Here is a 14,809-nt window from a genome sequence, read left to right on the forward strand (position 1 = left end):
CTGGCTGGGGGGTCCTGCCGCAGTACAGTGGAATATCAGGGTAAGACTGGCCAGCTGTGGAACTGGGCTTGGGCTGACTTCCAATCCAGGTCCGAGTAAGATATTGGACAGCCTCTTTTGACCACCACCCTAGTGACATTAGCACAAAGGGCCTTTTCCACGTTGGATGAGGCCTGCAACTCTAACAGAAATATAACATGAGCACATATATAATTTAAAATTTTCAGGTAGCCATATTAAATAAAGTGCTTATATGCATTAAATGAAACACATAGCACTGCAAGAAAAAAAAACCCAATGATATCAAAATAGGTATCAAAACGTTTTGAAAACAAACTCATGCTACATTAGTTTATACGCTGCTTTTGCAACACACTGAATACCAAGATTCTGTCATCCTGTCAAAGCAGTGATGGGCGTAAATGATAGCTTGTAAGTAGTTGCAGATACTCTATGTCCAACCATCATTTACCCTCCTCCCCACTGGAAATCACGACTTAGTTTAGGGCACTGCTAACGTTACTCCGTCACGGAAGGAAATGCTCATTTCACACAGAGAAAATTAAAGGTGTAATTTTCTTCCTCCCCAAGTTCATTAACCTGCCCAAGCTAATAACCCCTGATTTAGGGACGCGCCGCCGCTGGCCACTCTGGGGGATCCGCCCCTCGGCAGACGCTCCCAGGGGCCCTTTGGCCAGCCCGACCACTCCACACCGGCCTTTAGAGCCTCGGTCGTCTCACTAGACGTCCCCCACTCCGACACCGGCGGTGACACTCGCGGCCCCTGTCCTGTCCCGGCCCAAGTACTGGGCTCCAGGAAAGGTCAAATGGGCTCCCACTCGAAAAGTCTGGCCCAGAGAACGCAGCCCGGACTTCCAGCCCCGCGTCACCCCCAGTGCGGCCCCGCGTCACCCCGCCGCGTCGCCCCCACTCGCGTGCCCGCCTCACAGCGCCGCGCACCAGGCCCTCCTTCCCGGCCACCTTCCCGTAGGCACGCGTCTCCGCCGACTTCGCGCAGGCTCAGTCCGCTACGCGAACTCCCCACCCGGTGCGCGCGGACGCAGTTTATCCCGTGCAGCGAGGCGAGGCAGGAGATCGGCGGGCAGCTAGTCGGGCCTGGCGGAGCGGCCCGTACTCCGCGCTCTATTGGCCGGGCCTGGACAGGCGAAAGGCCGGCGCGGGCTCCGGGAGCTCCCGGCATCCCTCGGGCGGCGGCGGCGGCGGCGAGGCGAGGCGAGACCAGGCGGAGGACCGTGAGCGGTGGGGCCGGTGGCGGGTAGAGGTGTGAGGGCGGCGAGGGACCTCAGGGGTAGTCGGGCCGGTGTGGCCGCCGCCGCCGCCATGCAGGAAATCATCGCCAGCGTGGACCACATCAAGTTCGACTTGGAGATCGCAGTGGAGCAGCAGCTCGGGGCACAGCCGCTGCCCTTCCCCGGCATGGACAGTGAGCGCGGGGCCGGGGCTGCGGGCTAGGGGCGCGACCGACTCTGCCCCGGGACCCCTCTCCCTCGGTTCCGGGGCCTGCTCCCCATCGGGCCTGGGACTCTTTTCCTCCCCATTCTGGGACCCCCTTCAGGCTCGGGAGCCCCCCTTTCTTGGATCTTTGATCCCCTGGGGCTGTCCCAATACAACCTTCAGGAGGGCAGAACCATGTCTGGCTGTTCAAATAATTCTTGAATGAAAGCGAGTGTCCTGGATTGGAAATTACTTCGCTCCCCCAAATAAAGGAAAATAATTAGATATCCACCTTTTCCACTTGCTCCCCACTTTCAGCACCCTCTTCTTGCTTTCATCAGTACTGGGCGGTTGGAGGAGTCTTGCTGGAGGAAGGACCACCTGTCCCTCTTTGTAGGAGATTCCCAATTAGACACTCAAGCTCCATTCTTCTGAGACTTGCCCCCCTGGGAGCCTATCCCTCACTTTTTCTCTGGACCCCAACTCTATGTCATTCATCACAGCTGGGCAGCTGCCTGAGCTCCCTTCCTTCTCCACCTTCAGATGGTAGCTCCTGGCTCCCCCACCCCCCAACTTAGGTGGATGTCTCGCACTTTATTTTTATTTATTTATTTTCTAAAGTAGGCTCCACGTCCAGCACGGAGCCTGATGCCGGCTTGAACTCACAATCTTGAGATCAAGACTTGGACACTTAACTGACCGAGCCACCCAAGTGGTGCTCCCATGTCTAGCACTTTTTTAAAAAAACCCAGCAGTTTTCTTGTTTCCTTTCTGGACACACTTGGAATCTGATGTTGTAACATTAAAGCCTAGAGGTCATTACGTTCAATCCACAGATGGGGCAACTGAGGGCTGGGAGGGGTAAGGGACTTGTGGAAGACCACTTGGTCTATGGCCATTCAGTACCTAGTAAAACCAGGTGAGCTCTCCAGTGTTCTTGACTGGTTCGGTCTGCGGTTCCCTATGTTGTGTTTTATGACTGCCAGAGATCCATGTTCTCCTACCAGTCCGTGGCCTGGAAGAGCCCCCTGTAGCCTCATTCCCCTCAAGTGGCCACACTTCTCATGCACAGTCTTAGCCCTCTGGACCATCCCATGTCCGAACTGGGGGTAATTAACTTCTGTGATCTTATGCCCTAACCTTTCCACAGCCACTTGAAAGCATCTTGCTTATAGGAGGTTCTCAGAATAACTGGTCCCAGCATATGTGTCTCATGTTGCAGGGAATGGCTAAAATGAGCAGCTTTTTTCTGGCTTGGTCTGGCTTTGCATTTTTTTGCCAGAACGTTTCCTGTACCCTTTGTGGTTAAAGGCAAGAAGGGTCCCCTCCCTGTGTTTTCAGCTGTCCCTAGTCACACCTCACTTTGTTTGATGTCTCTGTTTTCCTTTCTGCAGAGTCAGGGGCTGCTGTCTGCGAATTCTTTTTGAAAGCTGCCTGTGGCAAAGGTAAGAAATCACTGGCTCCCCGACATTCCTCCTGAGGTGCTTTCCACCACCCAGCCTTCAAGCAGACTTATAGGCTGTCAGGTCTGGTTTGCTGCAGACTAACAGTGTCCCTAGATGAAATCACTGTGCTTTGGATAGGCTAGGAACACTATGGGGTATTTTGTCTGAAATTTAAAACACAGGATGGACCCTCACTCTGAGTCTGCCTTCTCACCTCACTTTCCCTGTGGCCACGAGCTGACCTGTGACATGGGCAGAAGGTGTGAGTATTGAGGTGTTCAGGCACTTTTTCAAGATTACAGAGTTAGTGAGTGGCTGAGCCAGTGTCTGAACCCAAGCCTTTCTGATTCTACAGTCTGCACAAGCTCACTGTCCTCTGTATCCTCTCATGAAAAACCCCTACAATAGTCTGTCCTGTGGAGCTTTGTTCATACTAACCAGGCTCCAACAGAGGCTGCTGGAACCAGACCATCCATTGATTCATAAGGAGACAGATTGCAGGTGAGACCTTACATGCCATGTATAGGTCTGGGCATTTTTCTTCCTGTAGGCAAATTTATTTGGAAACTAAATTTTTTTTTTTTTTTTTAACGTTTATTTATTTTTAAGACAGAGAGAGATAGAGCATCCGACTTTGGCTCAGGGCATGATCTCGCAGTCCATGGGTTCAAGCCCCACGTTGGGCTCTGTGCTGACAGCTCAGAGCCTTGAGCCTGCTTCGGATTCTGTGTCTCCCTCTCTCTCTGATCCTCCCCCATTCATGCTCTGTCTCTCTCTGTCTCAAAAATAAATAAACATTAAAAAAATTTTTTTTAAAGAAAAAAAAAAGAAGAGTTTCCAAAAAATAAATGAAATAAGTTTCCAAAAATAATAATAATAATAAAATGAAATGAAATAAAAATAAATACGAGTTTCCAAGGGTGCAGCTCTGTCCCATCTGGGTGGCTGGTCGCTCAGTTCCTGCCACAGAAGGCCAGTTTGTATACAGAGCATTTCTTCAATTCTGAAGTTGATTTTCTTTCCTAATTCTTGGAGGCTAAGTGGGCATTTATAACTAGAGGTGGAGCCCACTTGGGGTCCAGGCTTCTGCTGGTATCCTCTTTACCTTCTGTTTCTTAGAGCCATGTTTCCCAAACCCCAATCTTTTTTTTTTTTTTAACTACCCCTACAATTTTTGCTATGTCTGTGTATCACTAAAGCTATTCTTTAATTAACAAATAAGCTTATTTCCCCACCACCCGAAGGCTTATTAAGTTTCCATCTTACTGCAGCCAATTAAGCCGACTGTGCTCTTTTCCATGGGGCCCGGTGTGATGTGCCTGCAAACAGCAGCCTCCTTGGTGGTCTATACAGCCTGTTGATTGTATGGGTTGCCCTAAGGGACCTCGGAGACAGCTTTTTCTGGTGGACATTGAAGTTTGGCCTCACGCTTTCTCCAGTCTAGGCTCCAGACAGGCATGCAGGGTACCTTTGGAAAGCCCCAGGGCACAGTGGCCAGGGTCTGCATTGGCCAAGTCATCATGTCCATCCGTACCAAGTTGCAGAACAAAGAGCATGTGATTGAGGCCCTACGCAAGGCCAAGTTCAAGTTCCCTGGCCACCAGAAGATACACATTTCCAAGAAGTGGGGCTTTACTAAGTTTAATGCAGACGAATTTGAAGACATGGTGGCAGAAAAGCAGCTCATCCCAGATGGCTATGGGGTCAAATACATCCCTAATCGTGGCCCCTTGGACAAATGGTGGGCTCTGCACTCATGAGAATCTCAGCACTACTCCTCCCTATTTATGCCCACCAATAAATCCTGCTTTCTATCTTAAAAAAAAAAAAGTTTCCATCTTACAGTAATATCTGTGAAAGCATGGTTTGATGTTTTAGTTAGGTTTTTCCAAAACACATAGAAAATATAGAAGTACTAAAACTTAGACGTGTGCCCATGTACTGCCTTCTGCCAGGGGCAACCACCGCCGCCCAGGACATGTTGCTCCCAGATACTGCAGGGAAATGTGGGGTGAAGGCGCCGCCCTCCTCACAGTGCGCTTTCTTTCTTGGCAGGGGGCATGTGCCCATTCCGCCATATCAGTGGCGAGAAGACGGTTGTGTGTAAACACTGGCTGCGGGGGCTGTGCAAGAAGGGGGACCAGTGCGAGTTCCTGCACGAGTACGACATGACCAAGATGCCTGAGTGCTACTTCTACTCCAAGTTCGGTAAGCAGATGGCCCGGCCCCTCTCTGTACTCGGACATCCAGGCTCAGGAGCTCTGAAGAGGCACCCAGAACGGAGACCCAGAGGGGATAAACAGCTGCTCAGGTGCCCATGGTGTCTGCTAACTCCCATCTTTACAGCTTCACATGAGAACCTCACGCAGTGTCTGCCAACCTCAGCTGGCCCTCTAGTTTCAAGTTCTTTGGAAGCTGAGGCAACTGAGGGTCCCATGGTGGGTGCAGCTGGCGGGAGGCCTTGTTTCTGCTCACTTTGACCTTTTCCCTCATATCGGCTGCTGCTTCCAGACTGGCGACTCCTTGCCCCCCAGGTCTGAGCTGGTTCCTTCTGTCTGGGAGTACGATCCCAGGTATTACTTTGACTGTCCTAAACAGGGGGCTGTCTTGTGGTGGCCAAGACCTCCACTCCTCACCTTGAGGTTGCCTTGCTCGCTGTGTAGAGAACATGTGCCCTTGGCTGTCCTGAGGACTGCATGGAGAAGCGGGGGCAGAGGGGGCTGCTCAGCAGAGCTCTTATGCTCCCTGATGGAACTAGAATCCACCGCTCTCTGTTGTGGGTGGAGGTTGCCCAGGAAGGAGCCCTGTTGGTCAGGATGAGGATGGGCTCTGGTCCTGGGACCGCTGGCCTTGTGCAGGGGCTCAGCGGGGGACTGGAAGCCTGCTATACTTTGCGGTGGGCTGGGGGTGCTGGGGAGCACTGGACATGCAGCACACTTTCAAAGCACTGTCATCAGGAGACATTAATTATTCCAGCAGCCCGACAGGCATGCCCTGCTGGTTTATTATGATAGTTGTGGCTTTTTTTGTAGAGGTAGCATAAGCTGTGAAGTCAATGCACAGATAGTCAGTTCTGCATGTACCGCCCCCCCGGCACCCCCCCCCCCCCCCCCCGCCACCACCAAACCAGCACTGGAACCAGCACTGGAAGGGGGGTGTCCCCTTTTCATGGAAGCCATCACCCATCTGGACCCAAAGGCAGGAGACAGCCCTCCTGGAAGACTCTTAAGAGCACCCCTGAAGGCTGGCCTGGGTTCCTTCATTCCTGCCGGGCCTGGCAACCTCCCCACTGCCTCTGATGCTTCCCTGCCTGCCCTTTCCCCACAGAGCTCGCCCCGGTGCACATGTACCATGCAGCTTCTGTTACCTGTGACACAAGTGAGGGTCCTCTTTCAGCACTGGAGTGTCGGTAGTAAACAGGAGAGACCCATTTCTCGTCCCGCGGTTCTTTTGTTCTGGTGGCCCAGGGAAAGAGGCAGCTGACAGCAGTGAGACAAAGTTGAAGATGATATGCATGGGGCACCTGGGTGGCTCAGTCGGTTAAGCATCAGGCTTCAGCTCAGGTCATGATCTCATCGTTAGTGAGTTTGAGCTCCACATCGGGCTCTGTGCTGCCAGCTCAGAGCCTGGAACCTGCTTCACATTCTGTGTCTCCCCCTCTCTCTGCCCCTCCCCTGCTTGCACTCTGTTTCTCTCTGTCTCTCAGCAATAAATAAATGTTAAAAAAAAAAATTAAAAAATAAAAGAAAATGATATGCAAGGGGCGCCTGGTGGCTCAGTCAGTTGAGTGTCCGAATTCAGCTCAGGTCGTGATGTCACGGTCCATGAGTTCAAGCCTTGCGTCAGGCTGTGTGTTGATAGCTCTGAGCCTGGAGCCTACTTCTGATTCTGTGTCTCCCTCTCTGCCCCTCCTCCACTCACACTCTGTCTCTCTCACTCTTAAGAATGAATAAACGTTAAAAAAAGAAAAGAAAAGAAAATGACATGCAATAAGCACTCTAAAGTAAATAAACAGCAATGGGACCACATGAGGACCATATTTTCCTTTAGGCTAAGTGGTCAAGGAAGGTCTTTCTCAGGAGGGGAGACCTGAGCTGGGATCTGAAGGCTAAGAAGGGGCCGGTCACGTGGGGCGGGGGGCAATGTGGCTGGGGGTGGAGGAGCCTGGGGAGGAGTAGGCTAGACCACATAGAGGCTTGCGGGTCTGGAAAGGGATTTGCGTGTTCTCTGGCCACCAGTGATCAGATTGTCCTTCCGTGTGTCACATGGATCGGGGAGGGCAAGCGCAGAGGGGGTGGATCCCGTAGTTGGGTGAACAATGCCACTGGCCAGCTGGTCCAGTTGCTCCTAAGAGGAGCTGTCATCATAAAGGCTTTATCACATTCTGCCACAGGACTTCAGCCTTGAGTTCCCAAATCTTCCCTGTTTGTTCTGAAAGGTGGAATCCTCAGACCTTTCGCCTGTCCTGGCTAGTAGATGTGAAGGGCTCACCAGGGTAGGCCAATTATTTCCTGCTCTCAGTTGGTGCCTTTGCATACTTGGGCCCCTGCCCAGTGTCCAGAATACCCCCTTTGGGTAAGAGAGCCATGAGGTGGGTCTGGGTCTGGCTGTCCCGGAGCTGCCCCAGGTGGACGCACGTCTGGCTTTCCCTGCAGGGGAGTGCAGCAACAAGGAGTGCCCCTTCCTGCACATCGACCCTGAGTCCAAGATCAAGGACTGCCCTTGGTACGACCGTGGCTTCTGCAAGCATGGTAGGTGTCAGGGTGGCTGGGCCCCCAGCAAGACGCTGGTCCTCACTTCCTGTCCCCACATGACCCTCTACCTGTCCCAGCAAAATCTGGTGTTAGGCATCTGGGGCTAGTGAGGCTTTTTTACACCCTCAGCTCGCCCGAGCCTCCCAAAGCTCCTGTGTGGACTGCACTCTCACCTAGATTTTCGGTAAGGAAACTATCGGTTTAGAGGTTGTGTGCCCTGCCTGCTGTCCCTTGTGAATGGATATGAGACAGAGCCAGCATCTAAAGCCCTGCTCTTGCTCTCTGCACCCCAGGCAGTGGTGTAGGCAGGGTTCTGACTGGCACAGGGGCACGAGGCCATCCCCCGAAGAGGGGAGTCTGAGTGACCCAGACGCTTGGCTCCACAGGTCCCCTGTGCAGGCACCGGCACACACGGAGAGTCATCTGTGTGAATTACCTCGTGGGATTCTGCCCAGAGGGGCCCTCGTGTAAATTCATGCAGTGAGTAGCCAGACCCTGTTCCCCTACCCCACTCCTGCCCCAGGCCCTGCTGCCCTCTAGATCTTTCCTGGGTCCAGCTGGGCTTTGATCATTAGGTGGTGTCCCCACAGGACCTGGGGCAGGGGTCACTGCTGCTCCCTGAGCTCAGAGGTGGCTCTGCCTAGCCCAACACTTAACCTTTCCTGGGTCATAGATCTGATGAAAGCTGGGCTGCGTGCATGAGAAAAGCTCATGCCTTGTAAGGGACCTCTGGTTAAGAACCTGAGCCCTAAAGGAAGGAGACTGCAGTTTGGGGGCCTCTGTGGAGTCAGAGCTTGGGATTCCACATATACTAGTTTGTATAACTCTCAAGTGTGTGTGAGAGAGGATGACCCCATTTCGCGCGTGGGAACACTGAGGCTCAGAGCTTAGCCACTGGCCTCGGTCACATGGTGGTAGGGTTGGCACCTGGTCTGAGGCAGGTCCGTAGCCTCTAAAGCGGGGTTCACCTTGCCCAGCAGGGCTCAGAGCTCCTCTCCTGGGCCTTAGTGCACATCTGTCACTTTGGGTGGTTGTGGAGTCGGACTTCTCCCTGGGGTGGCGCTGGGACCGCAAAGTAGTGTCGTTCCCCTCCACCCCCCACCCTGGGCTGCTTCTGTCCATCCCACAGACACCTGCACAGAAGCATGGTATCCTGGTCACTGCCACCCAGTGGGCAGGTGGCAGGTGCTGCAGACTTGGCGCTGCTTTCTGGATGAGAGCCAGGAGCCTGCAGGGGGCCCAGGGATTCCTGCTTGCGGGGCGGCCGAGGTGTCCCTCAGGATTGTGTCTTGTCGGAGGTGGTCTGGCACCTGAGTTAGAAGTGGATGTGGCGGGGGGGGGGGGGGGGGCAGGTCCCATGAACAAAAAGCCCTCCGGAGGCAGCACTTTGTGAAGGTCCCCAAGCTAGATGTGGGCAGAGCTGCCCAGGCAAGTCAGTTCTTTTCACCCCTGTCCCCCGGAGGCTTCAGGGGCGGAGCTGAGAGCCGGCACCCTCCCCACGTCTGGGTGAGTTGCTCTGTGCTTGGGCAGAGGCTGCCTGTGATCTCCCGGGAATACCTCCTGGCATGGCCCCTCTCTCATCCCCCTTCTCCTCTTCTTCTCATCCCCTCTGGCTGCGGGGTGACCAGCCCTCGATTTGAACTGCCGATGGGAACCACCGAGCAGCCCCCACTGCCACAGCAGACGCAGCCTCCGACAAAGGTACTGTGCCCCTGCCCCTCCCTGGCCCCGTAGTGCCTCCGGCCCCCACACTGCCTGCCCTGGTGCACGGTCCGCCACAGCCCCGGCTGGTGATGTGTGAGAAGGCAGTGAGGAGGTGGGACAGGAGGGGAGTCACCCTGAGTTCCAGCAGAAAATTCAGGGAGCAGAATGGTTTGCATCTCCCTGTGGAGGTGGAGGGCTCTCTGCTCTGTCTGCTAGAGCCGAATGCCCACTTGGCTTCTCGCCCCTTCTTGCCTGGCGAGTGCCTCAGTGGCGCCTCACCCCCCACCCCCACTCCCAGGGGCCAGAGCGGAGGGCAGCGCGAGCGCCGTGGGTCTGCTGCGCTTGCTTCTGGTTCCAGCCCTTCGTGTTTCAAACAGGGAAACAAACTAGAGGGAGGGCCTCGTCTGAGGTCCCGCAGCTGGGCAGGAGCAGCTGGGGAGCAGAACTGAGGCTGACTGGTTCTCCTGCCAGTACCCTTAGCGCTCTGAGTGGAGGTTCCTAGCAGGACAGGCTGGGAACAGAGCTGAAGGACCAGCTGGCTTCACTTTTCTAGACAAGGGGGTCCCACAACCCAGCAATGGGCTGATCCCCTCAAGCATGAGGAGAGGGAGAGATGCCATAGACAAGTGGGAATCTGCAGCAGCAACCCCCGAAACCAAGGGCACCCGGGAGTCAAGGGTTGGGGGCCCAGAAGAAGGGCTGGCCAGGTGCACTAAGCAGGGTCTCAACAGGCTGAGTAAACCCGCCTACTGATCTTGAATCCTTACCTGTTACCTGGCTGGACTCTGACCCCATTGCCAAAGCCCTGCTCATCCTTCATTGCTACAGGCTGAGCAGCTGGTAGGGGGCATGCCCCCCCGCCCCTGGCCCCACTGCACTGACCCCCACCCTCAGGAGGCTGTGGGACGACTCAGAACTCCTCGCAAAGCCAGGAACTGGGTGTGGGTACAGCCATGACAACCTGGGGCTTTCTAGCTCAGTGCTCCTATATTTGCGGAGGCCAGGCCGGGACCCCTCTTGGTTAGGAGGTGGCCTAGCTATCCGGCCCGAGCCCCGAGCCCCCCGTCCCCCTTGCTCACATGACTCCCTAGTGGAGGGCCCTCTCAGCCCCTAGACCGCAGGTCAGCACGTCAGCCTCCAACTGTTTTTCTGTGACTGTTGCTCGCCGTGTAGGCTGCTAAACATCTGGCTGAACCAAGCGTTCATCCTGACCTGAAGCTAGAACCTCAGAAACAAAAGTAAGGCCTGCTCATGCCCTCGCCCTGCTGCCCCAGAGACCTCCTCGTCTCTTTGGTGTTTTGTTTTCTACTTTTATTTTTCGTTTTTGTGTGTCTGCATGGTGTTTTTCGGGCAGCGGCTCCTGCCATCATCACCAGATGTTTCTTTTCTGGCTGCTCTCCTGAGCAGGGCCACCGCGGAAGCCCTTCTTCCTGCTGGTCATGCGGGAGCAGTCCCGCCCTCTTTTTTCCTGTCCCCGTTGGTAGTCTGCGTGCACGTGTTTTCCGCAGTAAAACCGTGTTGTGTAACTCTTTCCAGCAAAGTAACAATCCGCCATTACAAAGGTCGTCCTCCTTGATCCAGTTAACGAGTCAGAACTCTTCTCCCAATCAGCAGAGAGCCCCGCAGGTCATCGGGGTCATGCAGAGTCAAAACAGCAGCGCAGGCAACCGGGGACCCCGGCCACTGGAGCAGGTCACCTGTTACAAGGTGAGTCCTGGGGCTGGGGGATGGGGCAGGGTCTTCACAGTCAGGGGCTGTTCCCTCATTCCCCAGACAGTTAATTTTGAAAAATGAAAACATCTATGTTTTTGCTGACCATAAAAGTGACAATGGGCTGCTCTGGTGGGCTAGAGACCATGCTGCTTCCTTCCACAACACACCAGGGCCAACAGAACGATCACACATGCTGTTGAATGCAAGGACAGAGTTTGAAGGAAAGGGAGGGGAATCTTCCAGAGGCCAGTAACAAAGTGGAAGCATGGGTTAAGGGAAGGGAGTAAGCCCTGAAGCTTCTGGATGTCCTTACATCCACAAGGGCGCATACCCGAATGAGAGGGACAGCTTTACCACCCAGGAAAAAAACAGACTAGAATCCCCCTGAACAGAGTGGGATGCTCAGGGGAAGGGTAAACTTTTAAAAGTCCTGTTAGAAAACTTGTGTTGTTCTTGGCTCTGGATGGAAAGGGGGGAGAAAAGTGCCTTGAGACTTCATAGTCACCAATGGTCCCTTCGTGAGTTTTGGAGCTGTATGCACACCCTTGGTGAAGGCTATACAGACTTGAATTTTCTAATCGGAAACAGCCCCAAATGTGGGCCCCTGGAATCTGGCTCTATGAGGAATTTATTCTCAGCCCAACCACACAGAATTCCCACAGCTAAAGTTCCGAAGAATGAGTTCATAATCAAAAATCACAAAACCTAGAAGGAAGCAAACCCCACTGAGGGAAGTCAGCAGAAACAACTGATAGTAGAACTAGGCTTACAAAAACTTCAGATTTCAGTATTTTACAAAATACAGAATTAGTACACGCTTTCTGTAAAAACATTTAGAGGACAGATATGTTACAGGTACACAGTGTTATCTCTATTCCCACCTTTCCTAAAACAGCCACTTGACTTAGTGTGCTGTGTTGTCATGATTTTTGGTTTTGGTGTTCCTTCAGGCCCCATGGGGGACCCCACTTAGAGAACGGCTGTGCCAAACTTACTCACATAAGCACAATGAAAGTACATTTTAATGTACATAGGGCCCTAGTATGTATAACTTTCTATAGTCTCTTTTTCTTAATACTATGTTGTGGATTGAACTACGTCAACATATGTGAATGTAATCTGTTTCACTGGCTGTGTAATATAACTGCAATTTACTTTCCCAGTTCTCTGTGGATAGCAGTTTATAGTTGTTGTTACTAAAAACCATGCTGAATCTGACACTTAGACCTCTGTGAGCTCTAGTCTGATAGCAGCATCCATACCTACAAGTAGAAGGTCCGAGTCAAGGGGCATACGCTTAGCTTAAATTGTTCCTAGAACTTTCTCTCAAGAAAGGCTGAGCCACTTCCCACAGCCATCACTCACTCACTGAGCACCTGCCCTGGGCCAGCTCTACTGAGAGAACCAAGACTGTTATTGCTGTTACCCAGGAGGGGTTTGTGTTTTGCAAGGAGGGGAAGGCAGGTGCCCCCCAAGCACCCCCAGGTGCTTTAACTAAAGTTAAATGTGCACTTGGGTTCACAGAATGCCTCAGAGATTTCTGAGCCTGAGCCCTCCCAGGTGAGGAGAGAACAGACAGCTTCTGGCCAGTCATTCGTCAAGTACGAGGAAACAGAGGCATTGTAGCTGTTCTCTGGACACCCCTCGCCCCCACCCTCCCCCAGGACTCTGCAGCGAGGCCTTTGAAGCCAGCTCTCCCAAGTCCTGGAACTTACAAAGGTGTAGCCAGAACTCAACAACCTCTTCTCAGGTCAGGCCCTTCATAGTTGATATTCAAGACACCTTGTAGGAATCCTGGGTTCTCCAGGGCCAGCTGTGGAAGCTGACAGACATGCCAGGTGCTGTGAGCAGGGTCCCAGTGAGCCCTTCCCTCTGGTGATCTCCCACAGACCACTCATCCAAAGTCACACATACATATCAGACAGCCTTGGAAAACGCAGGCACTGTGGGGTCAGGGGGATAGAGCAGACGAGAGATCTGGGCATTCCAGGGTGAGGAAGCTGGGGTTGGGAAGGCACTAGGTACATTAGTGCAGGGTGAGTGCTCCTACCTGTCTCCTGACCCTTGTCCCGTGCTTGAGGCTGCCATCCACTACCTTTTAGTTCCTTTCTTTTTGGGGAGTGAAAAGAATGAATGAAGAGAAGCTAAGGCAGGGCCTGGAAAATCAGAACTGGGACAGGTCAGAGTCTGCTAGATTTTTCAAGTGATTTTCTGGGTCTGTTCATCCAATTCTAACCATTGTCCCATCTCTCTGATCCTGTAACCAAAACTTGCCCCGGGGGGGTAGCTTAGGCAAAGGTGCAAGAGGCAGGCAGGAAAACTGTGGGTGCAGCCCACCCTCCGTGTCCATGCCAATGACTCCCCGAGTTGGGGAAGGAGCCTTGTGGCTTCTCTCACCTTGTTGCCTCCCGTCTTCAGACAGTGCCTCAGAAAGGTAAGTGACTGGCCAGCCTTCCAGAGGGGCTTGGTCCCCAGGCAGGTGGGGGAGCTCGATTCCCATGGGATTCTCCTCATCCTGCCACCCACGACAGACCTTCCATGGATAGGTCCCATGTTTGACGTGGGCCCAGCCTGCAGAAACCCCCGCTGTGTGCTCTCAGGTCACCCTCTGGCTGTGCAGCCCCCTTCCATCTGCCGAGTTCCTGGAGTTTCTGCAGTTTCTGTGATACCTTTGGAGTTTCTTCGTTGTGTCTGAATGAAAGTCTGGATGACTGAGAATTTTGGAGTCCCCATACCGAACCTGGTATTTAGCAGGTGCTACCTTACCTGAAAATTGCATTTGAAAACGGTGTTGTTTTTTTGTCTCCTCCCTCCCTCCCTGCTGTTCCCAGTGTGGCGAGAAAGGACACTACGCCAACAGATGCACCAAAGGCCACTTGGCCTTTCTCAGTGGACAGTGACAGCAGCTGGAGCCAGCTCAGAGCAGCCCAAGGGTCCCCACTCACGGGGACCACCCTGGGCCATCCTTGGGAGCGTGCACTTAACTGTTTAACGCCAGTGTTGGTGCAACTCTGGCTGGAGCAGGCAGGCAAGCATGCCAGGGTTCATCATTCTGAGGGGCTACGTCTGACAGTTTCCCTATTATTTGCTGTAAACTTTTTTAAAAGGGGACAAGTGCTCCAGTTTGGTCAGGTCGGCATCATGTCTGTCTAGGCATGGACACCTGTCCGCAATTCCCTGCACACCGCCCTCTGGGGAGGGGAGGAAGCGGTGGGGAAGGGCTCCTGCCAAGCAGTCTGTAGGGAAGGCAGCCCTTCCCCTCGAGGCCTCATTAAACACCAGTTCTTGGTGACCCCAGGGGCTGTTGGATCATTTAAAGCTGGTCATGCCTGCTTCCTCCACATCCTGCTGAATTCAGAACCTGTGCCTGTCCGTGTGACTTGAATGAGGCGGCCCCTTGGGGCAAACTTAAGTGCACTCCTTGTCTCTATGACTGGGCCCTGCTCCGAGGTGGCAGTGGTTGAGAGGAAGGGCACAGGGCTCTCAAGTGTGAGGGACTTTTTGTTCTGGGCTCATTTCCTTGGAGTGCCTCCTTATCAGTGGCATGGCTGAAGGTATGCCTTAAGCTGGAGCTGCAGACCACCCAGTAAATCGATGACACAGTCTATCTGTGCACCTACCTCCTGCCCCTGAACCTGGAAATGTGAGACTGTCACCTGCAGCCTGCTGGGCAAGTGGGCCTGTTCAAGTTCAGTTACAAGAACAATTTTTATGAGATCGATTAAAGCTTGTTTTTTA

At 53.4% G+C, this 14,809-nt stretch overlaps 2 protein-coding genes and 1 non-coding gene across 7 annotated transcripts in view; 2 read left to right on the forward strand and 1 right to left on the reverse strand.

Moving 5' to 3' along the window:
• The window catches only part of PTCD1 (pentatricopeptide repeat domain 1), an 18,677-nt gene extending 17,587 nt beyond the window's left edge, over positions 1 to 1,090 (reverse strand). The window contains exon 1 of one of the 3 annotated variants that reach the window (XM_040455905.1): positions 961 to 1,090. The gene's annotated coding sequence lies outside the window, so the exon portion shown is untranslated. Of the gene's footprint in view, positions 1 to 948 lie in introns of all 3 variants that reach the window. The other 2 variants (XM_040455904.1, XM_040455906.1) reach the window with 2 other exon arrangements.
• A 122-nt stretch (positions 1,091 to 1,212) lies between these two features.
• Positions 1,213 to 14,809, forward strand: CPSF4 (cleavage and polyadenylation specific factor 4). 3 transcript variants are annotated; one of them, XM_040455911.1, is made up of 8 exons: positions 1,213 to 1,444; positions 2,850 to 2,900; positions 4,956 to 5,108; positions 7,556 to 7,651; positions 8,041 to 8,134; positions 9,283 to 9,355; positions 10,895 to 11,065; positions 13,903 to 14,809. In XM_040455911.1, exons 1-8 carry the CDS (start codon positions 1,342 to 1,344, stop codon positions 13,969 to 13,971), a joined length of 810 nt encoding a protein of 269 aa, XP_040311845.1. In that variant the 5' UTR covers positions 1,213 to 1,341; the 3' UTR covers positions 13,972 to 14,809. The 3 variants fall into 3 exon arrangements, with proteins under 3 accessions (XP_040311845.1, XP_040311846.1, XP_040311847.1); XM_040455912.1 differs by having other exon boundaries at positions 10,970 to 11,065; XM_040455913.1 differs by having other exon boundaries at positions 10,973 to 11,065.
• On the forward strand, positions 4,166 to 4,297 carry LOC121017858 (small nucleolar RNA SNORA70). Its single transcript, XR_005784927.1, has one exon. It is a non-coding gene; the product is annotated as a small nucleolar RNA SNORA70 (small nucleolar RNA).

This window comes from Herpailurus yagouaroundi, unplaced genomic scaffold (genome assembly GCF_014898765.1).
Source record: "Herpailurus yagouaroundi ecotype Mexico unplaced genomic scaffold, PumYag 216, whole genome shotgun sequence".
Lineage (NCBI taxonomy): Eukaryota > Metazoa > Chordata > Mammalia > Carnivora > Felidae > Herpailurus > Herpailurus yagouaroundi.

Bases quoted from the DNA above. Each gene is read 5' to 3' on its own strand.
- CPSF4 (XM_040455911.1), top strand. From the start codon at position 1,342: ATGCAGGAAATCATCGCCAGCGTGGACCACATCAAGTTCGACTTGGAG. The intron at 1,445-2,849 runs GTGAGCGCGGGG...TCCTTTCTGCAG, and splicing joins GCCCTTCCCCGGCATGGACA to AGTCAGGGGCTGCTGTCTGC. The intron at 2,901-4,955 runs GTAAGAAATCAC...CTTTCTTGGCAG, and splicing joins GAAAGCTGCCTGTGGCAAAG to GGGGCATGTGCCCATTCCGC.